The 26,273-nt window shown below is 42.9% G+C and overlaps 6 protein-coding genes across 6 annotated transcripts; 4 read left to right on the top strand and 2 right to left on the bottom strand.

Moving 5' to 3' along the window:
- Positions 1 to 594: 594 nt before the first annotated feature.
- On the top strand, positions 595 to 4,161 carry EAF01_012016 (uncharacterized protein). The gene is made up of 4 exons (XM_038920274.1): positions 595 to 1,399; positions 1,451 to 2,331; positions 2,381 to 2,543; positions 2,594 to 4,161. The coding sequence occupies exons 1-4, from the start codon at positions 875 to 877 to the stop codon at positions 3,665 to 3,667; spliced, it is 2,643 nt and encodes an 880-aa protein (XP_038764239.1). The 5' UTR covers positions 595 to 874; the 3' UTR covers positions 3,668 to 4,161.
- A 791-nt stretch (positions 4,162 to 4,952) lies between these two features.
- On the top strand, positions 4,953 to 6,828 carry EAF01_012017 (uncharacterized protein; the record flags this gene model as incomplete). Its single annotated transcript, XM_038920275.1, has 4 exons — positions 4,953 to 4,996; positions 5,064 to 6,155; positions 6,205 to 6,754; positions 6,817 to 6,828. 4 exons carry the CDS (start codon positions 4,953 to 4,955, stop codon positions 6,826 to 6,828), a joined length of 1,698 nt encoding a protein of 565 aa, XP_038764240.1.
- A 711-nt stretch (positions 6,829 to 7,539) lies between these two features.
- EAF01_012018 (uncharacterized protein) lies at positions 7,540 to 10,951 on the top strand (the record flags this gene model as incomplete). The annotated part of the gene is made up of 6 exons (XM_038920276.1): positions 7,540 to 7,716; positions 7,793 to 7,877; positions 7,940 to 8,061; positions 8,123 to 8,275; positions 8,329 to 9,787; positions 9,852 to 10,951. The coding sequence occupies 6 exons, from the start codon at positions 7,540 to 7,542 to the stop codon at positions 10,949 to 10,951; spliced, it is 3,096 nt and encodes a 1,031-aa protein (XP_038764241.1).
- Positions 10,952 to 11,612: 661 nt separating this feature from the next.
- On the bottom strand, positions 11,613 to 17,231 carry EAF01_012019 (uncharacterized protein; the record flags this gene model as incomplete). The annotated part of the gene is made up of 2 exons (XM_038920277.1): positions 11,613 to 17,107; positions 17,168 to 17,231. 2 exons carry the CDS (start codon positions 17,229 to 17,231, stop codon positions 11,613 to 11,615), a joined length of 5,559 nt encoding a protein of 1,852 aa, XP_038764242.1.
- Positions 17,232 to 20,236: 3,005 nt separating this feature from the next.
- Positions 20,237 to 22,964, top strand: EAF01_012020 (uncharacterized protein). Its single transcript, XM_038920278.1, has 7 exons — positions 20,237 to 20,403; positions 20,574 to 20,651; positions 20,989 to 21,057; positions 21,111 to 21,169; positions 21,226 to 21,342; positions 21,404 to 21,610; positions 21,668 to 22,964. Exons 2-7 carry the CDS (start codon positions 20,597 to 20,599, stop codon positions 21,791 to 21,793), a joined length of 633 nt encoding a protein of 210 aa, XP_038764243.1. The 5' UTR covers positions 20,237 to 20,403; positions 20,574 to 20,596; the 3' UTR covers positions 21,794 to 22,964.
- A 908-nt stretch (positions 22,965 to 23,872) lies between these two features.
- Positions 23,873 to 26,273, bottom strand: EAF01_012021 (uncharacterized protein; the record flags this gene model as incomplete). The annotated part of the gene is made up of 4 exons (XM_038920279.1): positions 23,873 to 24,637; positions 24,755 to 25,238; positions 25,289 to 25,789; positions 25,867 to 26,273. The coding sequence occupies 4 exons, from the start codon at positions 26,271 to 26,273 to the stop codon at positions 23,873 to 23,875; spliced, it is 2,157 nt and encodes a 718-aa protein (XP_038764244.1).

The following is a 26,273-nucleotide window of genomic DNA, read 5'->3' on the forward strand; positions in this document are numbered from 1 at the left end:
ACCCTAAGAATGGGAGAGTAAGGACTATGAATAGTAAAAAAGATCTAGGTAGTTGATTTTGGAGAAGATTTCAAGCGCCACAAGGACGTTATTGATAGAGGACAGGAAGAGTCACTCCAGATCAATCACTTAATGAGGATGAGGGGCGATTTGAAAGCTCCCTCAATGTTATCGGTAATCTTATAGGGGAACGTTAGAGACACGAGGCGCAATTAGATCGTTCGTCATACGCTCTCTACCTAGGTACATGTTTGAGTCTATGAGTCCATGAAGAAGATATCAAATTCATGAGGATATATTGGAGCTCACTTCAAAGCATTCATTCATTACCTAGGTACATTTTTAGTTCGAAAGACTATGTACATTTCCACCTCACGTGCAATATCTAATGAATCATTTCTCATATCGTTCTGGTCGGCATACAAAGAGAGCCAGTTTAATTTGTTCCAGGGACTCCAGCTAGGTCAAGATTACATAGGTACGCTCCTCTGTGGTTTGTTTGGGGGCAAAAAGTCTTGGCAAGGCTCTCGCTTTTTTGGCTCAGTCATCTTCTTTTTTGATCTCCATAATTTTGGAGGACTTCAGAAATCTACTTACCCCAAATCCAACTTTATAACACAACGACATATATTTCAATAATAGTTATATCAATAGCTTTATTTATGCAGATTTATCTTTAAAGGTACTGCCATCGCGCGCTTTTTAAATATAGAGATATCTTTTCTCTTTAATGCGCTAGTACTTTGGAGAACACACTCAAGAGAGCTCCCCCCATCTAACGAAGAGCCATCATCAGTTTCGCGCGACAGCTCCTGCCAATCCAAATCAACCTGGACAAGGTAGGTTTGGAAAGAACGAACTTCAGCAAGCCGGCATGATGAACGGTCGTCATCTGCCGGCAGGGCAAGGTATGCAACAAGACCTGGGAAGACGGAGACCTTATAGTCATCAAGCTCAACCATATCCACCGGCGGCACCTCTGTACAATGGGTACATGCACCCGTACAACGCGAATTATTACCATCCACAACCATTGCCTCCTCAATATTATAATAATGGCTTGAATCAACAGTATAACCCATACCAACACTACGGTCGTTCGCCTCCGCCAATGATGACGCATTATACTCACCCACCACCACCTCCGCTTCAACCCCAAGCACCACCTTTCGTTCGACCTCAGCCATCTCCTGCTATTGCTGCCTCTCACCCGCCAGTAATTGCGTCGTCTTATCAGCCAGCTCCTGCGCCTCCACTACCTCAAACTCCCTCGAGCTTCTCAACACAATCGTCCACCACCCTTTCTGCAGGACCTCTTACGCCGCCAACTCCACAAATACAACCTCTTGCTCAGTCTCCACCTCCAGCTCCCAAACACTACATACCTTTTCAGGCACCTGTATGTTATACTCTTAAAAACGCATTACTCAATTGCTGACATCACAACTAGCTGCCATGGATATCCCCCAACACCACTGCACCCTGGCCGACCAGGCGGCGTCGGAAAAGGAAGCAGAGTCCAGAGTTGTCTATGAATCCCGTGGAGCTTCCAGGTCTAGACAAGGAAATTGATCCTGCGTCGAAGAAGAGCGCGGAGACGTCAGAATCATCGTCAGAACAAAAGCCGAGCACCGAAGAAGCTGCAGAGTCTACACCTGAAACACCCACTACTACCCAAGGTCCATCAGAAGACACTGAATCTACAGTGCCAACTACTCCATCTTCTACAAAAGCTTCGTCTCTACCTGCAGGCGGAGAAGTGACTCCTGTGGCTACAAAATCCCAGCGAGCTACTGTCCCTGCTATCCCTGCTGTTCCTGCCATACGTGCCATTTCAAAATCTCTACCCAAAAGTACCCCATCGACGAATTCTCAAACTACCAATGGCGAAGTTGCAGCTGAGGGAGAACTGACCAAGTCCGAAGCAACGAATGAGAATGAAGCCAATGGCCCTACTACTGAAGAAATTAAGGCAACACCTCCCCCTCCTAAAGCATGGGCTACACCAAGAGCTTGGACTGGCCTTTTTGGTTCAGCTGGTGCTCCTACGGCCCCTACCACTGTCAATGGTGGACAGAATGGATCCGCCGAATTCGGCAAGAATAATTCGGAATCATTAGCTGAAGCATTGCGTTCATTTAAGGCCGAAGCCAAGGACCCCAAAATATCATTTCTTGAGCCTCGAGGTCTAGTGAACACTGGTAACATGTGCTATATGAACTCGGTTTTACAAGTTCTCGTTTTCTGTACCCCTTTCTATGATTTTCTTGACCAAGTTAGCAAGAAAGCAGCGCATAGCTTTAAGAGTCAAACACCTTTAATTGATGCCATGTAAGTACCAACAATGCGTTTTGTGTGATTGTCACTAACAGCCTACAAGGATTATGTTTATGCGGGAGTTTTCAGTTATTGATTCTGCAAAATCAATTGAGCAACTCAAAATGAGACTCAAGGACGGAGAACTTGAGCAATACGGAGATTCTTTCACGCCAGATTTTGTCTATGATGTTATGCGACGCTTACCGAGATTTGTCACAATGCAGGTTAGTTTGAGTGTATCCTTTGACTTTGAATCTACTAATATATGCCATAGAGAGGACATCAACAAGATGCGGAAGAATTCCTTGGCTTTTTACTTGAAGGGCTTCATGATGAATGTGTACATGTCATGAAGTCAAGTGACTCGAGCAAAAATTCGGCTGTCACCACACCCATGAACGTACCTTCATCTCCTACCAGCGATACTGCGAGTCGACGCGGGTCTGTTGATGATGTATGGCAACAAGTTGGACCCAAACAAAAAGCTGCCATTACAAGATCTTCTGGAACTAATACTGGCTCTCCAGTCACGAAAATCTTTGGTGGTAGCTTGAGGTCCGAATTGCGTGTACCAGGCTTGAAAGACTCCATTACTCTTGAGCCATATCAGCCATTACAGCTTGATATCGGTTCTCCGGATATTCATAACATCGTTGATGCCTTGAAAGGTCTCACACATTCAGAGGTTCTTCATGGTGATTTCAAGTCCCCAAAGGGTCCCAACGTAACCGCGACAAAGCAAGTGTTCATTGAGACAGTACCACCTGTCCTCATCTTACACTTGAAGCGATTCCAATACGACAACACCGGCGGTACACAAAAGATTTGGAAGAAGGTTGGATATCCTTTGGAACTCGAATTACCAAAGGAAGTCTTCCCAAGAACTAAGCGTACTGTTTTTGCTCATGATGGATATCCAAAGTATCGTCTCATCGGCGTTGTCTATCACCACGGTAAAAATGCCAGCGGTGGACACTATACTGTAGACGTTAGAAGACAAGATGGAAAGGAGTGGATCAGACTCGATGACACTGTCATCAAGCGTGTAAGAAGTGAAGATGTAGCTGAAGGAGGAAGCGAAGAAGATCCAAAGGTTTTGGCTGCTGCTTTAGAGGCTCATAAGAAGGATAGTTCATCGTCGGGAAACATTTTTGCTTCAATTGGAGAAGAAAATGGAGGGACTGAAGAGGATGGATGGAAACAAGCCAGTGGATCTGGAAAGAAATGGTCAAGCGTATTGAATGGCGCTTCCACACCAAAGTCCAAACCTGCCACTGGATACGGGGCTAGTAAATCCTCACTCATGGATAACAAGGTCGCGTATCTTTTGTTCTATCAGAAAGTATGAGGGTCTTATTGGTGTAATGATAGGGTTGGGTACGGTTGATAGGAGAATGAAGAGGACGGCGATGATTGATGAAGGAAGCCGGACAGGTCATTGAGTGGGATGTCATGATTGATTCTCAAAATGATGAATATTACGAGAAAATGAGATGAAATGACGAGAAGAGAGATGATTCGTGCTGAATGTGCGGTCCTTTTCGAAAGTCAGGTATCCATATTTCGCAAATCAGCAACGAAACTTTGGATGGGCGGTTGACCTAGTCTTATATTAGGGTTAACAAAAGATGCATTGCAACTTTCTTGTACATTACTTATTCGGATAACTTCCGAATTTTGGCATCATTTCTATGGCATGAGCGGTTGGCGCATGTTTAGGGAGGGAATTGGCGCGCAAAATACAGTATATGTTATGAGGAAGTTCTATGTATAATATTTAATGGCTATTCACAACCGACCATAGCAATCAAAAACTAGCGATGAACAACTAGTCACATGATGTTTTTTTTGTGTTGAACTCAGCTGGGATGCATAGAGTGAAACACAACTCCGAATATGTTGAGCTGCCCACCTGTCGAGCCTGGGTATGAAGATTAATGAAGCATCATACGTCCGTCTGGTTGGTAATACAATGTTTCGACTATTCCTCTTATGTTTGAATCGATGAGTTGGTTGAGGCAAATAGCCCCGCAACTATTTGTTGTCACTACCTACCTAGACAACACTTAATACACTTATTAATCACCTAACACATATCTAATAGCTACATAATTATACACTGAATACGTCTATTCAATACTACCTGACTAAATACCATTATCGATAACTATCGTATTCGTGACTTAAGGTTAATAGGTGGTAGGCACACCCATACGCATTACTATCCTTGCCCCTTTATTAAACTTATGTAAAAACGTAATTTGTCAATTAGGATCCCTATCTTTTACTACCTAGGGCTACTCGATTCTCGAAGGCTTTATTTTAAGGAGTCGTGGGAGTCACAGGGGATAAATGAAGATCAATCCGACTCAATGTATGGCTTCTGAGTGGCTCGACAGAAATGGGAAACGGGAACTAGTAAACAAATATTAATTTAAAATAATTCCCAATGTAAAATGGAGTCTGATTTGATTCTCATAATTTTGTTGACACTTTTTCTTGTACGCGTATGGAATCATGATCTTTGAGCTTCTATTATAGCACTTTCCTTACAAGCGCTTCATTTGAAATTATATGCGGTAAATTATTGGGTTATACTTGCCCCAACTATCGTTCCGTTCCGAAATTACAAAATGTCTGAAGGACGCGAAAGATATTCTTTGCGGCAGACGCCGAAGTAAGTACACGCTGTTATCTTTTCTGTTCTCTTTTCATCGGAGAGAGAAATCTAACAATCTATATAGAAAAACGGAACGTGCTGGCTTCGTCGAGACTCCACGAATCCGTCGCCAGAGAAAGTCACAATTTCAAGAAGACGCAGACGATTCTTCCTCCGCAACAGATAATCCGCCATCCAGGATGAGATCCTCGAGTAGAAAAGTCAATATGGTCGAGACAGCAACAACCAACGATCATGTCAGTAATGGTGCAGCAATCAATGGCTTCACTTCAGCATTGAATGACTCTAATACGATCGAATCATTGAAGAGTGGGAGCGCAAATGTCAAGGGCGAAACCGAAGAGAAGGCAGTCAATGAGAAATCAACAAAGGTTACAAATGATCCTAAGATTGATGCTTCCGGCCATTTCGATTTTGGTGGTTCTTTCGGCGTCAGTGCTATGATGATTGGATTCCCTTGTCTCATGTGGTATATGTGGATTGGAGCAAGCTACTACGATGGAAAATTTCCCACACCGGATCCAGGTCAAGAATTCCTCGATTTTGTCAAGCATATGGGCGATCTCGTCTACACAGGGGCATACCCAAGTCTTCGTGCCTGGAAAATCTACTGGGTTTTCTTTGTCTTTGAGGCTCTCTTGTATTGCTTTATGCCAGGAGTTTGGGGTTATGGTAAACCGCTTCCTCATGAGGGAGGTAAGCAATTGAAATACTATTGCTCTGGAATTTGGTCTTTCTATTTCACTATCATCACTGGGGCTGTCTTGCACTACTTGGAAATTTTCAAAATTTATACTCTCTTAGATGAGTTTGGACCAATAATGTCGGTAGCCATTTGCTCCGGGTTTTTGGTCTCAATTGTTGCTTATTTTTCGGCTTTGGCACGTGGAGCTCAACACCGAATGACGGGCTATCCAATTTATGACTTCTTCATGGGGGCCGAGTTGAATCCAAGAATGTTCGGTATCTTGGATTTCAAAATGTTCTTTGAAGTTCGTCTACCTTGGTTCATTCTCTTTGGTCTTTCCTGTGCCGCTGCTGCAAGGCAATATGAACAATATGGTTATGTATCAGGTGAAGTCGGATTCTTGATCATGGCTCACTTTTTGTACGCAAATGCATGTGCTAAAGGAGAGGAGTTAATCATCACAACCTGGTATGCATATCCCTGTACACACCCTAAAACAGTCTACTAAATCTTTTAGGGATATGTACTATGAGAAATGGGGCTTCATGTTGATTTTCTGGAATCTCGCGGGAGTTCCTCTCAGTTACTGCCACTGCACAATTTATTTGGCCAACCACCCACCCTCTGAATACGCATGGAACAAGTACTTCCTTTTCTTCTTATACACATCGTACCTATTCGTATACTGGGTCTGGGATACCACCAACAGTCAAAAGAACAGATTCAGATCTCGTGAACGTGGAACTGTCACAGATCGTAAAGCATTCCCTCAATTGCCATGGAAGGAGGTTATGAACCCACGTGTCATCAAAACCAAAACTGGTGACTCAATTTTGGCTGATGGCTGGTACGGAAAGGCTCGCAAAATTCATTACACTTGCGATTTCTTCTTTGCTTTCTGCTGGGGACTCATTACTGGCTTTGAGAGTCCATTCCCTTGGTTTTATTGTGTCTTCTTTGCCGGTATGATCTCTCATCGTGCTTACAGAGATATTCAAAAGTGCCGGGAGAGATATGGAGAGGCTTGGGAGGAGTACGAAAGATTGGTTCCATATCTGTTCATTCCAGTAAGTTCCGCCTTATTCCCATCAATTTGATCGACCCTAGTTCGCTGCTAACCTAATCAAAGGGTATCTTTTGAACGGTTATATATCATGTATAACAATACCGAATGACTTCGGTCCCAGTCATCTAGACGGATGTTTGGAAGTGCCCATGGTAGCATTAGATATTAAAATAAGAGCATGGGTAGCTCGTATAGTAGTCGCAGTAATAAACTTCTCTTGTACATTTTTATTGATATAGCTTTTAATGCCCAATTGCACTTGAACGATAAACCCAAAATTGATTTCATGAAGCTTGGTTGAATCATTAATTAATAAATAGGGAGATACCGTCCATATATCTTATTTTATGTTGCTAGCGAAGCTAGAAACCACACGCGATTTTAGAAGACCTGACTAGAGATAGAAAGGTTGGAAGACTTAATTTCAAACGAATACAAGATGCAATCACCTCGGAATATGACGACGGTCAGTAGAACATGCAAATCTATCATAGCTGTGCGATGTACGGCTGCTAGCCTTTCATGCAGCCTTATGTATGGTAAAGGTTAATGAGGCTGAAAAGGAGTACGGCGTTAGATTTCGTCAACAATCTCTTATCGATGTAGCTATCAAAGCTTATTACTTTGACAACAATTCTATCAACCCTTAAAGACCACATACGCAATTTCTCAATTTCAATCAACGCGAGTTTTCGACTATCGCGTCCTCCTCTTTTATATCTTCTGTCTCTTTCTTCAACAAACTCCACTTCAATTCTATACCATCAACAAATATTCAAAGTCATCATGGTGGATATCAGAATTGACAAGAATTTGTTTCAGGAACGATTATCACACTTTATATCATCATGGAAAGCTGATAAGAGAGGCGGCGACGCGGTTTTCAATGGCGCAAATAGTATCCTGGTGTTAATGGGGAAAACGGAGGATGTGGCAAGCTTCCAGAAAAATAATGCAATTCATGTGAGTTTAAACACCTGCGAAGCGCTTCACGAGAAAACTGCAATGGAGGGGAGGTCGAATGCTGATGAAGAAATAGTTTTGGCTATTAGGCTATGAGTTTCCTGCGACGCTCTTCCTTTTCACAGTCGATTCTTTATACATTGTGACGACGGCAAAGAAAGGTGTGTGAATCTCCATTCTATGTGCGTCAAAAAATTGAAAGCTGATATTGGAATTGGAATAGCGAAACATTTGGAACCTTTGAAAGGTGGAAAGATTCCTCTCGAGGTCTTGGTTAGAGGCAAAGATGCAGCAGCTAACGAGAAGCTTTTCACAAAGATCGCAGATGTCATTAAATCATCAGGGGTGAGCCATGACCAACATTACTATGCGCAAAAAGAACAGTCTAACAAATTTCTGTTTATAGAAGAAAGTTGGAATTCTACCAAAAGATACATCAAGTGGCCCTTTTATCGATGAGTGGAAGAAAATCTATACCGAAATCAAGGACGTTGAAGAAGTAGATATTGCGCCAGCTTTATCTTCTGCAGCTCTGGCAGTAAAAGATGAGAATGAATTGGTAAGACACTAATTACGAGGTGGAAGAACTGGCTTATGCTAATAATTTCACAGCGCGCTATGCGAAATTCCTCAAAAGCATGTACCGCACTCATGAACCCATACTTCGTCGAGGAAATGTCAGGTATTTTAGATGAGGAGAAAAAAGTCAAACATAGCGCCCTGGCCAACAAAGTGGATGGTAAATTGGACGACGCCAAGTTTTGGACTTCCGTGGAGCTTCCTAATAAACAGAGGATGCCAAATGACTTCGATTCATCACAATTGGACTGGACTCATGGACCTATCATACAAAGTGGTGGAAAGTACGATTTGAAGATGAGTGCTCAAGTCGATGATGAGTTATTACATGCTGGTGTCATCATTTGTTCTATGGGTCTTCGATACAAAACCTACTGCTCCTTAATTGGACGAACTTATCTTGTCGATCCAAACAAATCCCAAGAGAGCAACTATAAATTCTTATTACAGGTTCACAACCTTGTTATGAAGGAAATTCGGGATGGCGTTCATGTCAAGGATATCTACGCCAAAGCTTTAGCCCTCATCAGAACCAAAAAACCTGAGTTGGAGAAGCACTTCTTGAAGAATGTTGGAGCTGGAATCGGTATTGAAACAAGGGACCCTACTTTACTCCTGAATGCCAAGAGCACTCGCAGCTTAAAAGACGGAATGACTCTTTGTGTCACTACAGGATTCAATGATATCGAGAACAAAGATCCTCAAGACAAGAAGAGTAAAATCTACTCCTTGGTATTGTCGGATACTGTTCGTGTCACTCAGGCGGAACCTGTTATTTTCACAGGCGATGCCCCCTCGGAACTTGATGCGACCTCATTTTTCTTCAAGGATGAAGAAGATGAGCCCGCACCAGAACCAAAAGCTACCAAGGCAAGGAAGGATTCGAGTGTTGGGGCTGTTGCAGCCAAAAATATCACCAAGACAAAACTTCGGGGTGAGCGATCAACTCAGGTAGACGAAGGTGCCGAAGCCAGGAGGCGTGAGCATCAAAAAGAGCTCGCAAAAAGAAAACAAGCCGAAGGTCTTGCAAGGTTTGCTGAAGCCACTGGTGATCAAAATGGTGTTGCTGTGAAGAAATTCAAGCGATTTGAATCTTACAAGCGTGAGAATCAATTCCCTCCAAAGATCAGAGATCTCGCTATTGTCATGGACGCAAAAAACTCAACCGTTGTTTTACCCATTATGGGCCGTCCAGTACCTTTCCACATCCAAACTATCAAGAACGCCAGTAAAAGTGACGAGGGTGAATTCTCATACCTCCGAATCAATTTCTTATCTCCTGGTCAAGGTGTTGGTAGAAAGGACGATCAACCATTCGAAGATGCTTCAGCACACTTTGTTAGAAGTTTGACATTCAGATCTCATGATGGAGATAGATTTCAAGACATTGCCAATCAAATTGGTAACATGAAGAAAGATGCTGTTAAGCGTGAACAAGAGAAGAAAGACATGGAAGATGTTGTTGAGCAGGACAAGTTGGTTGAAATTCGAAGTAAGTTTGCGACTTGTAGCAATTCCCCCCCCCTTTTTTTTTACATCTTACTGACATTAACCAGATCGTCGTCCAATTGTTATGGACAACGTTTTTATTCGTCCAGCTATGGATGGTAAGCGTGTCCCTGGAAAGGTTGAAATTCATCAGAACGGTCTTCGATATCAATCCCCTCTCAATCTTCAACACCGAGTCGATATCCTTTTCAGCAATGTCAAGCATCTCTTCTTCCAACCTTGTGACCATGAATTGATTGTCATCATTCATGTACATCTAAAGGATCCAATTCTGATTGGTAAAAAGAAGACCAAGGATGTTCAATTTTACCGCGAAGCTACCGATATTCAATTCGATGAGACTGGAAACAGAAAGCGAAAGTATAGATATGGTGACGAGGAAGAATTTGAAGCGGAACAGGAAGAACGAAGACGTCGTGCTGACCTCGATCGACAATTCAAAGCATTTGCTGAGAAGATTGCCGACGCTGGTAAGAATGAGAACGTTGATGTCGACGTGCCTTTCCGTGAACTTGGGTTCGGTGGTGTACCAAATAGGTCCAGCGTTTTCTGTCAACCTTCCACAGATTGTTTAGTTCAACTCACTGAACCTCCTTTTATGGTCATCACTCTTGAGGATATCGAAATTGCTCATCTCGAACGTGTTCAATTCGGACTCAAGAACTTTGATATGGTCTTTGTCTTCAAGGACTTCCACCGTGCTCCTTACCATATCAATACCATTCCCGTCGAATCACTCGAAAATGTCAAGGAATGGTTAGATTCAGTCAATATTCCGTTTTCTGAAGGTCCACTCAATTTAAATTGGCCAACAATTATGAAGACCGTTACAGCCGATCCCCATGGATTCTTTGAGGATGGTGGATGGGGTTTCTTGGCAACGGAATCAGATGATGAAGGCGGTGATGAAGAAGACGAGGAATCTGCTTTTGAAATAAGTGATGATGAAATGGCGGCTACGGAAGAAAGTTCGGATGAAGATAGTGATTTTGATAGTAATGCAAGTGAGGATGAAGGAGAAGAGGATAGTGATGAACAAAGTGAGGGAGAGGATTGGGATGAATTGGAGAAAAAGGCCAAGAGAAAGGATATGGAAAGTGGATTGGAGGATGAAGAAGAAGCACCCAAGAAAAAGAGAAAACATTAAGTGCATTACTTGATGCGTGGATTGGGTGGTAAGGGCAAAGAGGGAAATAGTGACAGCAGATAATGGCATGGTACTGGGATATCTTTTTGAGGGATAGGATGAATTGAGATGAGATGAGAAACAGTATCTCAAATTCTTTACTTGTATTTTTTGAAACATCTTTTTGTTTTCTCGCTCTCTATAATTACTAGTCTTTGGTTGGCGTTCGGAATGAATGATTTGATGAGGGATGGGGAAGAGGTATACAATTAAATTAAAATATTTTATGGAGATGGATGGATATAGTGGGGTGAAGAAAGAAAACCCCCCTCTTCGAGAACGAGGACAGGGGTAGGAGGAAGCGAGGAATTGGGAAGCCAGTAGTAAGTAGTTGGGGGATAGGAAGAAATAAAAAGTTCTTTTTTTTGACTCTCGCTTTGATTTTGTGATTTTGTATTGATAGGATGTGTTCATGTGGTGTTTGATGAATGAGTTTGAACTTTGGGGTGGGTATCATCTGATTTATTTCATTTTATTCGTCCCTGGAGAGTGAGCGAGTGAGTTATAGACATAGGGGGTGGACCTCTGCTTCCCATTCATATGTATATTCACCTGCCCACCACTCAATTTCATTCCAAATTTCAAAAAATGTCATCAATAGAGAGGTAACATTATATTACGATTAATCCGCCAGATAATCCTCTCTATCCACATCGACATCTCCCTCTCCATCTACATTATCACTATCTCCACTCCCATCATCTCTCCTCCCTCTACTATTATTTCCACTCCCATTGCCACCTCTGCCACCACCTCCAGAGAAATAGCCCTGATCAATTTTCCAAATCCACTCTACCTTTTCCCTCTCGCTCCTCGCTCTAAATAACCACGTGTTATTTGTTCCGTAGACTGCAAATACCGTTTCTTCTATTTCTCTTCTGCTCTCTCCATTACCATTTCCATCAGCATTAGCGTTTCCTCTCCCCCCATAGCCCATAATTCCCATGCCCTTTCCACTTCCGCTCCTTCCTCGGCCTCCATACCCATAAATGCCTCCTATGCCGTTATTACTCCAACTTTGCTGTGCACCCGCACCCGGATCAGCAGGACTACTATTCCGACTTGCATTTCTACTCGCGTTCCCGCTCCCACCCTGTCTTTCATTTCTCAACAATTTCGCAATCTCAGGACTATGATCCACCCTTGCATTTCTCAGTCCAACCACATTTACCTCCTCCCCACTATTCGGACCCGCAACCGCATGAACATGCAGATACGGTCGTCTGAGCTCTACAAATCTGCGTATCCATTTCGTACTATCCGCTGAAGGAACTAAAAGCATTCCCGCTTTGAGCACACTAGGATTCTTTTTGATCTGAGAAATAGTGGCGAGATGCTGAGGTATGGATGGGGTAGGATGAGCGTGTGGAACGGGCGAGGTTTGACGAGATCGAGATGTTTGGCGGGAGTTGGCGGTGGATGGGTGGAGTGAATTTGAGAAATTCGATGGGCGGGGTGAGTTTGAGCGGGAAGTATAGGATGTGAAAGAGGCTGTGTGGAGGAGAGATGGAGCGGGTGAACCATTGATAGGTGGTTCGATATTGGTTGGTGTAAGGATAGTTGTTGATGGATCGCGGCAGAGTTGGAAGTATTTAGTAAACTTTTCAAGAAGAGCGGTTTGATGTGGGTTGTATTCGGATGGATTCAGGAACTTTTCTTGTTCTTGACTTAGATCATGAGGGGTAGAGTCAGTGCCGATGGCAGAATCGGTCTTTTCTGTGATTTCGTTATTGAATTGACCGTCCCCGTGTATACCTAGAGCATTTCCATCAACAGATGATGGGGTTACCTCATCTATCGATAATGGAGATGGGAAACTTTCCTTAGTAGCTGGCGGACTGATAGGAAGTGGTATGTCGGCTGGATCTCGATCGATAACCTGTGGAATTGAAGGAACGGGTATTGATACTGGTACTGGTGTCGATGCGATACGTCTCAATAAAGGCTGAGCAGCATCGATTTCTGCCAGTCTTTGTCTCTTTCTCCTCGCCGAAATAAAATCCTTAACCAAACTAATACCTCTCGGTGTCCAGTTCGTAAGAGCTTCTTCCCCTTTAACATAATCTTCCGATGTATTCATTCTCCACAGATCACTCACTCTTTTTACGGCCACTGGACGAACAGAGATAGAGTAAATACTAGTCATAGAATGAACAATTCGTACACTTTGGAATAATGATGCGAACATTGATGTAGAACGAACATAATTGCGCGACATGATTTGAGAGCAAATATCCATATTGAAAGTCATTGGACGAGACAATTTCTCTGATTTGACATCCCATGAAAGGGACATTTGAACTTTGTATTTGTCTGCCGTTACCCGATCAAGGAGTAAAGATTCATGAGCACTCGAATCCCATTTTCCAACGATACAAACATTGCTGGTGCCGTTTGCATTTGCTTTGACAATGGGCTTTGAAAGCAATTTGAGGTAAAGGGGAGGGGTCGAAGGAGAGCTGAGATCCGGACTTTTCCCAATGTGATCAACGAGTTGAATTCGTCCCACGCGTAAACCAGTGATATCCGACCAAGGTAAAGCATCACCAGAATTATGCGTCAAAGTAACAGCAATTCTACGTTGCAAACCTTGATGAAGTTGGAATGTTCCTTGGTCAAGCTCACTCGTTTGAATCACTTCAACTGCTGGATAATCGCCATTTTCGGCCAACTCCAGTATTTGAACTTTAGCAAACACATCATGTTTCTCTTCAGAATAGAACTGCGACTCTGATATACGAGCACCCTTGCGCTTTTTCTTTGGTTGGGGAATGTTGTCTCGCATATCGTCCCAACTTAAAAGTCTATCCAAATGCATTGATGAAACTTTGGCAAAGATGGCCACACGAAGAGAAACATCTGTGGGGCCAAACATTGGAACGCTCATACTATGCACGCTTTCGAATCGGATTGGACCTTCATCAAAATCTTTAATCATCTGGGTCGTTGTAACGCCACCTTCATTTGAAGCGGGAGGTATAAACAATTGACCATGGACTTCCGTCCCTTCCCGCTCAGCAAATCCTATCATTTCATGCATAACAACATTAAACTTCAGGGTGTTCGAAGGGGCTTTTGCTGACGATGGTTCCAATGAGAGCTTGATGATACCAATAGCATGCATCGTAAATGGTGAAAGAACATCAAGAGTAAAGTCCTGAACTCGACTCTCAAAAACTGCTGATAGAGGGACATCAACATCTCCAACGTGTGTATACTGCGGCATACAAGTTTCCATGAAAGGATTGTCGAGTCGGAAGTGTTGAAGGTATTCTGGTCGATCAAGGTATTGATGCATTTGCCTCATCTTCCGGATACGATCCTGAAGTTTCTCAAGACTCCATAGATGAGCCACATTATTCCTGAAGTCTATTACCCGTACGCCGATGCAAGGTTTTGTTGCATCTTCTAGATGAAAATCATCTCCCTCTATATCATTAAGAACCATATCATAAGAAGAACATAAAGCGTGCCCTATGTCAACAACAGCAAATTGAAAAACAACATTCTCATCCATTTCATGACTCATTATTTGGGCTTCCTTCAAGATTGCTGCATTTCGAAATACAGCCTCAGCCATTTGAACATATCTTCGTCCTTGCCAGTGTTTTGCAACTTTCTCGGCAATCACAATCTCTCTCTCTGATAGTGGAGGTGGTCCATCTGGTCCCGATTTAACCGGGGACAACTCTTGTAATCTCTCTTCATATTCTTTTCGTTGAACCTCCAATTGCTTGAGCATCTCCTCTTTAACTTCTCTGAGAGTCTCTTCCATTCTCACTTTTTCTTTTTTGATTTCCTCAACCTCGACATTTGAGGTTTTAGCTGTCTCAAGTTGTTCCTGGAATTCTTCTCTTTGCTTCTCTAACTGGACTTGCATTTCTTCTCTAACTTCACGCATTTTATCTTCGACTTCTCCTTGTTTGGGTGTTGATGGCATGGTAAGTGCAGTGTCCAAAGAGAAGTTATCCAAAGTACCGTTTGAAAGATACTTTTCTCGCATAGGATACGAGGTTACCGAGTCTAGATCATCCTCTAAATTTGCAGTTGCACGCTCAGCCCTTGCTCTTTGAACATCCTCAAATAATACATTGAGCTCCTCATCGGACAAACCTGCAATCTTTTGATCGGTTCCTAAAATAGCTCCAGCTGCCTCACGTCTAGCTAATGACCAATCAGAAAGACCCCGCCCAGGCACTGGAGAGTCTGCACGACTACTACCATCAAAGTCGAGATCGGAAATAGCTTTGCTGAATGTTCGATCATGGGTTGGCCGAGGGGTAGATGTGGGCGAGAATTTGTCCCAATCTTTAAAAGTTTCTAGTTGATTAGCAGTAACAGAGTGCCGCAGAAGGCTCTGCTCTGCGCGTTCCGCTCGAGCCTCGGTTGGATTGTTGAACCTAAAGATATGAAAGTCGCCAAGAATAACTCTGAAACCACTTCTCAAGCGAGTTGGCTTTTCGACTCTCTGTCCGTTGACCATCACTGGTGCTCCTTCATTTGGTATAAGAGTAACCACATTATCGACATTCTCAAAAGTGCAATGGTCATGTAATATACGAGTTCCATTAAGTCGAATTTCCGCTGCATGGGCTGCATTCGTATCGACATTTCCAACCGAAGTCGACCCAGGTTTGAGGTTGTACACAAGACATTCTGCTAACAGTGGATCATCGGACAAATTCACAAGATGAGGCATCTTCTTTGGTGTATGTAATCCAACAAATCCCTTTTCGATACTGATACCCAATTCTTCCAAGGCAGCTTCTCGCTCTTTGTGAATCTCTTCAGTCTTTTGTAACTTCTGTTCCCAAGTCTGGTTGAGATCTGAGTAGAGTTTCTCGCTTTGATTGAGTTGTTCGGTGATTTCCGCTTTCGATACCTTCTTCACAGCACCATCTGATGAAACAATTGTGACCATTTGCTTCTCCAAAGGTGTACCTTCTGCATAAATCTCATCTGCTGGGCCTGCCCCTCCTCCGCCACCTCCACCACCTGTCAATTTACCTCGCAATTGAGCCAATTCTTCTTTCAACTCACGGATCATACGAGCATTCGCGTCCTCGTTTACAACTGCGTGATTCTTGATTCTCTTCGCACTATCAGCATATCGCAAGGTACTTAAAGTTTCATCGAAATTTATATCTGCAGGACTAATAGCAGCAATCATAGCTGTCATACTGTTTCCTCCCAGAGAATCCTTCAGAAGCCATGTCAAAACACTGTCTCGGTAAGGGACTTGATTCCCCTTTCCCACTTTCTTCTTCTTTCCTTCTGATAAGTCGGCCAGCGCAGCAATAACTCTACCAAGTGTCGATAGAGATCTATTAATCTCCGCACCTTCTTTCAATCGAGCTCCAGTTGCACCCGTAGAATTTGCTCGCTCGGAACCTGCCAAATCGACCAAACTAATTTTCGCAACCTTTTCCATTGCCATCTTTGTTTCAACATCCAATCGTTTTTGAGTCAAAGTCAAAGTGAAGACAGCATGACTTCTACTAGAAGTTTCGTTCATATTCGTAGCTGCAACGGTACGGGCTTTATTTCCCTCATCCATCAGGTTTTCAATTTCTTGAAAACTACTCACAACCAATTTCGCCAAGTCTTCCACATATGGTCCAGTCGAAGGATGTTCTCGAACTTTCAGGTTGCCTTTTGTCGATGGGTTTAGAAGATCTCGCACTCGTTCGTTGTAAATTTCCAGGTAGGATACCTCGACTGTGCATTTCAAATTCTTGTCCTGTTGTAATTCCCCTATCCTCTCAAACATATCTTGACAAATCTTTGGAATGACACCAGCGTCTTTCCCATATCCCATCATCGAGTAAGATTTTCCCGAACCCGTTTGACCATATGCGAAGATACAATTATTGTAACCTTGAAAGGCATTATCCAAAAGAGGTTTTCCCAGATCTGTATGGAGATTGTCTTGTCCTGCGTAACTCGGATCATTTTTGTCAAAGGACCAGTATGAACGATCGAAAGCGAAAACCTTCTGGCCCGAATCTCCCTTTCCACCCTTTGCATCCCTTGATTTCGCCTCATGTCCTTCTGGTGGTGTGATGACCGTTTGCGCATCTTTCATTTGCACTATACATTTTGCTCCGCGATCGATCTCTATCCCGAGTCATCAGTCCTGACACAAAAATGGGGTTTGGCAACATATCCACCGCATACCTCTACTGTTGAACGGCCTACACCGCACAACGACTTTAATATTTCCTCCACCACCGGGCGCCATGTTTGCAGATGTTCAATGGTCCAGATTATCCTTTTTGTGAAGCTCTCCTTTCACAACCGCGATGTCTGCGAGAGATACTGTTTGGTTGAAGGGATCGTAGATTGTGGTCGAATAGACAGGTGTCCAATGGAAAATGCGGCTTCGGGTTGAATGAATCATCGAAAGAGAAAAGGAAGGACGTTAAATTGATCAGTGTATCGTGGTTATCATTGTTGTTATCGTTAGAGGTCGTTATAGGAATTGCGGAATTATTTGCTTTTTAGGTTTCTTATAGATACCCGGCGTCAATGGGGACTATGTATGCGCCTGGATGAAGTTACCTGGGGTAAGATTTCCCTTGAAATAACAATATGGGATATTTTAGGTGTGTTGGTGTATTAGTTTTGAAGTAAGACAATAGGTACGGTGGTATGTTATGGGATTCAAATGAATGTTGAACTGAAGCTTATCAGAACTTAGAGATTGTACTGTATTTCGTAAAGATTTTAATATCAGATGATGTGGCACAGGTCTCAGGGTCTCTGTCAGTAATATTTTAATGTTGACAGTCGCGTCGCCGGGGCAAACCTCGCGTCCCCTTGAATTTGTTTAAATTCGACAGGACAACAAGATGAAGGGAGGAGGTTATCCTGGTTGTTGATACAGTCAGTTTCAACAAATGAACAAATCAATAGAGGGAATGGTGTCGAGGGGTGAGTAAAGTAAAACATAACGTGATCTTAGTATTTATTCTGTTGATTGATTGGTTCGGAAGGAAGGTCGAGTTGGAATTTCGATCTAGCGGGCGGCGGTATGTTAGGTTTGTTACTACTTTGTACATCGTGCAATGACTCCTGTGAGTGATGGGATTTTGTGGAGTAAGAAGTGAAGCATGAAGGGAAGCATGAAGGGAAGCATGAATGTGAGCTCACGAAGGTTGGAAGTGTCTTTCAAGCTTCCTACTCAATCAATAAGACCTTGCACAGATGAACTACCAGGAGGACACTCTTCCTTGAGGTCTATGACTTGTTCAAGACTTCAAGTTCTCTACCTAGGTACTAATCAAGTATTATCAATCTGATCTTCACATTTTTACATTCACCAAATGCTCTCGGTGCGCCATTCTGGTTAGGTACATCGATACTACTCAAATAGTATCTGCATGCACGCACACAAACACATACACACAACACAATACACTCTTCATATATCGATATTCATCAAAACACAGCTCGATACCGGCCGTGAGAGAACCCCTTTAACGAGTGGGTGTAGAGAGACACCGTACCATCGGAGCAATCCCTTCTTACTCTTCTGGGTGAAAGGAGATACCTCCCAGGTAATACATCTGCCCCGCCATAACCCTTTGAGCGCCGTTTTACTTCCAAATCCGAAGAATTAGGACAAAACATTGAATGTCCCGTCGAATAATCTCCTACTTGGTTGTCTTACTCGTACACTCATGTCTCTCGGGCGCCAATTCCGTGAAAATCTTATGATGTACAACGAGAAGATTGGCAACCACTTACATCGTGTACTACCCAAGTATATTATTCAATGTGTAACCCCCTCCATCGTCGTGATCAAGAATGGGATTACCGAAGTTTCGGGGAACCTATCAAAAGAATCCGGTTGTGTGAAAGATTACGATCTGTTGCAATCCGTAACCCCAGATGTATCTACCCGTCATGATGATCAAGGGTCCTTTTTAATGTATGTATGTATGTACGTATGTATGTATATGTATATGTATATGTATATGTATATCTGTACTTAGGGCACAAGAGTGAGTATGGTGGACGATGAAAAAGTTAATCCTATGGTAACATGTGAGTACGTACCAAGGTAATCTGGAGAATTGACTTTTTGATTTTCTGTATTCGAGACATGGCAATGGGACGTAGACATTAGATCGTTGGACAAATAAACAGGTTAGATATTTAAGTTAGACCTGATGTAGTGATATGTTACAAGACACACCATGTTGATCCAATTGATAAATTACCTTGGAAAGCATGTTTTCGATATTGAAGAAGAACGGTGTATGTTGTTGTACTGTTGGTAAAGTACTAGGTGTGTATTTGAATGGACTGGCTCGACTGGTATAAAGACACCACGAATTCTATGCTTCCATGTAGGAAGGCAGGCTTCGGTAGGTAGGTACTGGTATCTAGGCTCGCTAGGTGCTTATCCGTACGGGAGGGAATGTTTATCCTGAGAGCGCCGGCTCGAAATAAAACGGACCCTTACATGAGTGAGGATAGGGGAAGGAGCAATTGTTGGGGAGCGAGAGGCGAGAGAGGGAGAGAGAGGGAACCCAAAGAATGACACACAGGAATTAATACCTACATACCTATATACCTATATATGTATATACTTATATATGTATATACTTATATACCTATATACCTACATACCTAATACCTAATACCTATATACCTAGCACTACATACCCAATACTCTGGGTAAATCATGAAAAATACCTAGGCACATGTACTTACAGTGCAAACAACATTGACCGCTCTTCTCACAATCAACAGAGTACCTAGACAGATGCTTCCTAACACAAATCGGAAGCCCTATTCATTAATCCCATATTCCATCCATACACATCACAATATTATATGACACACCTACAAAGTATATATTGCATAGCATATTACATACATTACATACATAATAACCCCTCCCTGCCCTGCCCTTGCCCCTCTTTCGCTTTCTCTTTCCTCTTCCCTCTCAGCCCCTCGATTCCATTTCACGACGAGATTCATTCTGATTTGTTGACTCTAGCTTCAACCCATCTCACCCCAAACTTTACTGTAATAACCTAGGTTACAATATGGTACATTCCCCATTAAAAATACATTAAAAACATCCATATATATACCAAGGCAATCAGCAACGCCACATCTGCGCACAATTAGAATCAAAACCTTACAACCGAGAAAAAAAAATAGAGAAAAAAAATAAAGCAGACTAAGAGAGAATTAAGTAAAGAGCTTGGATATAATTCGAATTCGGTACTTTCCCCAAACCCTTTGCATACAAAAGATTTCATCCTCTTTCACGAAAACATCTCAGTCACCACAAAATCCTCTTCAACGTACCAAGATATTCCCATAAGAGACTTTGTCAATTCAAATTCTCTATCATCTCTCTCAAGACATCCTCAATCAATTCTATCAACAAATCTGTAAGTTGTTCTTGCTCGTCGTATTGTTTTCTATCCTCCTTTGTAACCCCACTTCAACCCACTTCGAACTTGAAATCCCTTCAAAACTTTCGATTCTTTCAACCCATCAAAGCTTCTCTTGTTTACCCCGACGGATTGAAAATACTAACCAGGGACTCAATTCTTTACAGAAACCTCAGACTCTCTAATCATAATGGATTCTTTCGGAGCTCAACAAGGCGGTGCCCCAAACCGTGGATGCTTTACCTGTGAGTTGGGGTCAAGTTCTTTACCTTTACCCTTCATTCCTCAAGTCGAAACAGTCATTCTCCAACAAATCCAACCTTACCAGAAGCATCGCCACGGAGGATGAATAATTGCTCAAGATACTATCTGAAATTCATCATCTGTCGGAAAATTGGTGGTTGATGTTTGGAACATGGAATCAAAACACGATTCTTTCGAACGAAAACTCTGCAACAACACTTCTGCACAACGAACAATACATTCATCACTACTTCAGATCAATCATCTTCTAGCATTTTTGGGATATCATACGAATACCATTTAGTGCTCTGGAATTCAAGCTGATTGCAAAAAATATAGGCGGAACTGAAGGTCACCAAGCCCGTGAATGTCCAAGCCGTGGACCACCAAAGTGCTACAACTGCGACAGTAAGATATTACCCTACAATCAACAATACAACATTATATTGACATACTTTCAGACCCAGGTCATTTGAGCCGTGATTGCCCAGAGGGACCAAAGGAGAAGGTCTGCTACAGAGTATGTCTTGATTTTTCCATACTTCGATTCGTCAAAGTCATTAACAATCTCTTTAGTGCGGTACCTCCGGACACATCTCCAAGGACTGCTCCAACCCACCAACTGAGGGTGCTGGACGTGGTGGCGGATACGGAGGCGGATACGGAGGTGGTGGTGGACAACAGTGCTACAAGGTAAGATTAAGATGTATCGCCCCCACTACATGATCTCTCTCTAACGCGATTTATTTTACAGTGCTCCAAGATCGGCCACATCGCCCGTAACTGTCCAGAGGCTGGTGGCTATGGTGGAAACCAAGGTTACGGAGGTAACCAAGGTGGATACGGTGGTGGATTCGGTGGTGGTGCCCGTCAAGGAAGCCAAACCTGCTTCTCATGTGGTGGTTACGGACATCTTTCCCGTGACTGCACCCAAGGTCAAAAGTGCTACAACTGTGGTGAAGTAAGTCTTCTTCTACATCCATATCTCATTCAACCAGTATACTAACAAACCCTCCAGGTCGGTCACTTGTCCCGTGACTGCAGCCAAGAGACTTCTGAGGCTCGTCGATGCTACGAGTGCAAGCAAGAGGGTCACGAGAAGCTTGATTGCCCTTTGAGAAAGAAGGCTTTCGGCCAAGAATAAATTTAAGTGCTTGATGCACGGCACATGACTACCTCGAGGTCGACTATTCTACACATTCACGGTTAGGAATTATGACGAAACGACAAAACCTTAGGGATTTTTTTCGAAGACTAGTAATTTCGTTCAAGGATCACGGGAACAGATAACCTCTTTGTATAATTGTACCGACTTTTTGCGACAACGGAAAATTTGTCGCCTTTCATTTTCTATTTCCTTTTGAAAAGTAAAATACCTATTCCTCTTTTGGAGTCTTATGCTGCGTTGCTTCCATATCTGAGTTTAGAGTTTGGCCCTTGCTTTTCCAACTTTCTATCGGCACGGATGGATTCAAAAAAGTCATATCACTCAAAATTTTGCGTTTTTTCTTATTTAATTTATTTTGCGAAGGATGAAGTTTCGAGGATGATCGATGCTAAATTCTCCATGAAATTTCCATGATGTGAAGGAAAGAAAGGAGATTTATGGATTGCTGGAGCATATGATTCATGAGGCTACGACTTGAGTTAAGGAGATTGGTATCGATGGATAAAGATATCTGGTGGGCACTGTCAAGGGACACTGGAGAAGAATGCATGCGAGCGGTCGGATAAAGTAAAGTGAAGTGCTTGAGAACAAGACCAAGAATAAGATTAAGAAATGAAGTCAAGATATATGAAGAGCGCATTTGATTGTTTTCAATGCTGTCGTGATGACAATGTGAAGAAGAGCGTTTGGTGAAGATGATCAAGTGCGAAAGAAAATTGAAAGTTGAGGAATTGTGTGGTGATAAGGAGCTACTTGATGAAGAGGAGGGGGAAGGGCAAGAAGGAAGAATGGGAACATCCCTTTCTTTGTCTTCTGAAATCTGCGTGATTGATCAGAGAGTGATGTGAAACTTGGGCTTAAGAGTCCATGTGTAGAGAATGCCATTTGTGGCCTTGGATAGACAACAGAGTTGATTTATTGAGATGGATGGGTTTCGATCAAATGGATGTGGATATGGATACCAGGTATTATGTATAAGGAAGGGATGAAAGGGGGAAAGAGGGATATTATCTCAGCAGTGAATTGGATTTCGGTACATGTTGTTAATGATTTATGGTGTGGTATGGTGATGGTGTGTACTTGGGTATTTATGTATGTAGATATGTAGATGTGTAGAGGTGGAGTTAGAGTTAGAGTTAGCTAAAGATGGGAAAAATATCATTTCTGTGTAGGTGGGTATTAATAGATACGCGGCTGGGGGAGGGGGAGAGGGGTCAGGAATGTATTTGAATATGGATATGGAGGGTAGAAGATGAGAGATGATAAATTTGTATCGAGTCTCTATGTCTGCGGTGTTGAAAAGGTGATGGGAAATTCTCATTCGTATCGAGGTATTCGGTAGAGAAGAAATGATGTGTGGGTGATGGTGAAAGAATGTGGCGTCTGGAGTCTGGATTAGAATGAGGGTGGTGGATTTGGATTTGGCTTTGGAGTGTTGCGTTGTGTTGATTTCGGGTGATATTTTCTCGACTTTGATATAGCAGCTAAGATTACATGCGATGATGAGGATACGTTTCCAGTAATAGGTCCCTGTGCGCTCTCAATGCAGTCTTAGTTATCAAGTACGTATATTTCCTAGCAATCTTCCCTTTACTATCCTCCCCATTATAACTCAAAGCCCCCAAAAACCATGTATAAAACATCCCATTGTATTTTCTCTAATTTTTATCTAACTATCTACTCTCCGAACTTGCAATACACATCTCTCCCGCTATCTACTGTATTGTGTCGTATCGTCGTATCTCTAATTAGTATAATCTTTCTATGATTCGTCTCCATCAATTTCTCTCGTCGTATCATTTATTCCTCCATGCTCGCTCGCTTTATCCCAAGCCCTTATTGCGCCCGCTCGATCGTTCTCCATCCCATGTAAGCCGTAACGTGAGCGAAGATGTAGGTGCAAGAAGCAATTGTCGAAAGTAAGCAGAAGCGCAAACATGCAAAAAAGCAAGTAAGCATCCCGCTCCAAACCGCAAAGCTCCATACGCATTATCATGTTGGGTAGCCCCGCATCATGCAGCCGCCCATCATCAACAGCTCTTCGCAAACAACTCCCTAGACAGTAAATCTCCTCTCATCCTTAATCTCCAACGCCATAGCTCTCGTAGCCTTGCGTCCTCCACTCTCCCTAACACAATCTCTACCTGCCTCATCAATCTCATTCCACGCACCCTCTTCATCCTTGATCTTTCGCTCCTCCTTACACTTCTTGCAAATCTCAAAAATATCTCCACTACTACTCTCCCAGTGACATTGACTACCTCTACGATTTCTCCAAAAACCCGCTCGTGGTCTATTTTCCCAGCTCCATCGAGGAAGACGAAGAAGACCCTGGGCGATATCATTCATAGTCATCGATCTGGGGAGAGCAGGGTCGTAGCGTTGAGCATTGTTAATCTCGGTACGATGTTCACGGAGAACTCGTTCGTCAATATTGAGGGGATTTTCGCGATGGAGATTCAGTTGTCGGAGTAAGGTGTCATAATATAGTTGAGATGAAGGATGGTTGACAATCATACTAGCGTTGTTTTCTGATCTCAAGGTTGTTGCGCGAGGAGATGTAGATGTGTTATCTTTGGTGCGGGTTTGGATTCGCATGAATGGGATACATGCGAGTCCGATGCTGGCAAATATTATGGAACAGATATAGACACGTCGGTAAGGGATAGTTGGGTCTTCGATACTTTCTTCTTTTGAAGTGGTGGTGTTGAAGATGGCGGATGTAATGGCTAGACCAATGGTTATGGAGAGTCTGTAGGCTGTTTGAATGACTCCTACACCGAGGGATGCTTGAGTTGGCATTTGTTTATTTGCGTAGAGCTGATTTTGGTTAGATACAGGTAGGTAGATTTGAGGAAAGAGGACGAGCGAATGTGATGCGAAACAAAAGGCGGAAAAGAAGGGGGGGGGAAAGAAAAGGTAGGAAAGAAAACTTACATTCGCGACGATGAACTGAAAATCCGCACCGATGACTGTAATGACAAGTGCCGGAAATAGGAATAGCCAATATGATGTATCTTCCTCGATGAAGAGCAATAGAATTGCCCCGGCAAGATACATCAGAGATCCAATACCCATCACAATGGTTCCATGCATCTTTTGAATAAGCCATTGACCCAAGAAACTCCAAAATACTCCTGCCACTGCTTGAGGCAACATACGAGCAGCAATTTGCAATGGTGTGTAATGTTGTACATCTTGCATGTATAATGCGATCCAGAATTCGTTTGTGATGAAGGACATGTAACCGAATCCCATACAGATTACACAAAGACTAAAGTTGCCGTTGCGCCAAACCGAGAGATCGAGAAGGGGATTTTCGTAGAAGTATTCCCAGGTGATAAATCCAAGGATGAAGAAAACACCAAATATAAGTAAAAGAACAACGTGTACTGATAGCCAACCACTTTGAGGTCCTTCTCTGTGAAGTCATCAGTAAGAGTGCAGAATTGAAATTGATTAATTACTTACGTCAGTCCTGCTGATAACAAAGCGACAGCCAAAACAATGAATATAGAACCAGCATAATCGAATCTTCGGATGGCATCTGATCTATTACCCACTCTTGTAATCACCGGCACAGTCCAAAAAGCAAGTATAACCAAAAGAAAAAAGAATATAGCCATGACGACAAAACTCGCTCTCCATCCATAATATTTGACGGCGAGACCGGATGAAACACTTCCTAGAATGAAGCCGACCGGATTACCAGTTCCAAGAGCACCACATGCCATGTTTCTTCGACGACCTTCTGGATAAGCGGTGAAGAGGATACCGAGAGCTGGTGGAGCAATTACTGCTGTGCACATTCCAAGAAGGCCACAGATGACGATTAGTTCGTATGGACCTGGACTCCAAGCGGCGACGAAAGCAAAGGCACTCATAAATAGTAATCCGATAAGTAACTGAATCTTTCGACCCAGTTCATCCGCTACTTTACCGAAGAAGAGCATAAACGAACCACTGCCAAGTCTAATTGATTGTTAGCATCCTACTGTCTGATCCACGTCTGTGAGAGTAGACAGTATAAATATGGAGGGGAGAATTACCCAACTGCAGCTGCGATCCATGTTACTTGAGGAGCAGAGGCTTTTAATCCTTGGCCTATCGTATTGGTCATTATGAGAATGACACCTTGGATGATGGTTGTAGAAGAAGAAGCAAGCATAACAGTAAATACGAAAGCCCATTCTTGAGCCCAGTTTGTAAAGCATGAGGGTCGAGAGTTTGTGTCGTGGTCGGTCATAATTTGGAATCTGCTTGGCTCGAGGTTGCATTCTTTGACTGTAGGGTCGTAGGCTGAAAAGGTCTTGTCGGGATGATAAGCGTTGGAAGCAATCAGTTCCGGGGCTCCACGACAGATTCGTCCCGGAGGAAGATAGATTGTGGGCGGAAGAACATCAACATGAGCAGGAAGCTCCGCGACACTCTTTTCAACGTCAAAAGAGCCTGCCAT

Source organism: Botrytis porri, assembly GCF_014898465.1.
Source record: "Botrytis porri strain MUCL 3234 chromosome Unknown BPOR_029, whole genome shotgun sequence".
Classification (NCBI taxonomy): Eukaryota; Fungi; Ascomycota; class Leotiomycetes; order Helotiales; family Sclerotiniaceae; genus Botrytis; species Botrytis porri.

Excerpts from the sequence above, each read along its gene's own strand:
- EAF01_012016 (XM_038920274.1), top strand. The coding sequence starts at position 875 with ATGATGAACGGTCGTCATCTGCCGGCAGGGCAAGGTATGCAACAAGAC. Across the intron at positions 1,400-1,450 it reads ACATACCTTTTCAGGCACCT|CTGCCATGGATATCCCCCAA; the intron begins GTATGTTATACT and ends CATCACAACTAG. Across the intron at positions 2,332-2,380 it reads ACACCTTTAATTGATGCCAT|GATTATGTTTATGCGGGAGT; the intron begins GTAAGTACCAAC and ends ACAGCCTACAAG.
- EAF01_012020 (XM_038920278.1), top strand. The coding sequence starts at position 20,597 with ATGGATTCTTTCGGAGCTCAACAAGGCGGTGCCCCAAACCGTGGATGC. Across the intron at positions 21,058-21,110 it reads AAAGTGCTACAACTGCGACA|ACCCAGGTCATTTGAGCCGT; the intron begins GTAAGATATTAC and ends ACATACTTTCAG. Across the intron at positions 21,343-21,403 it reads GTGGACAACAGTGCTACAAG|TGCTCCAAGATCGGCCACAT; the intron begins GTAAGATTAAGA and ends TTTATTTTACAG.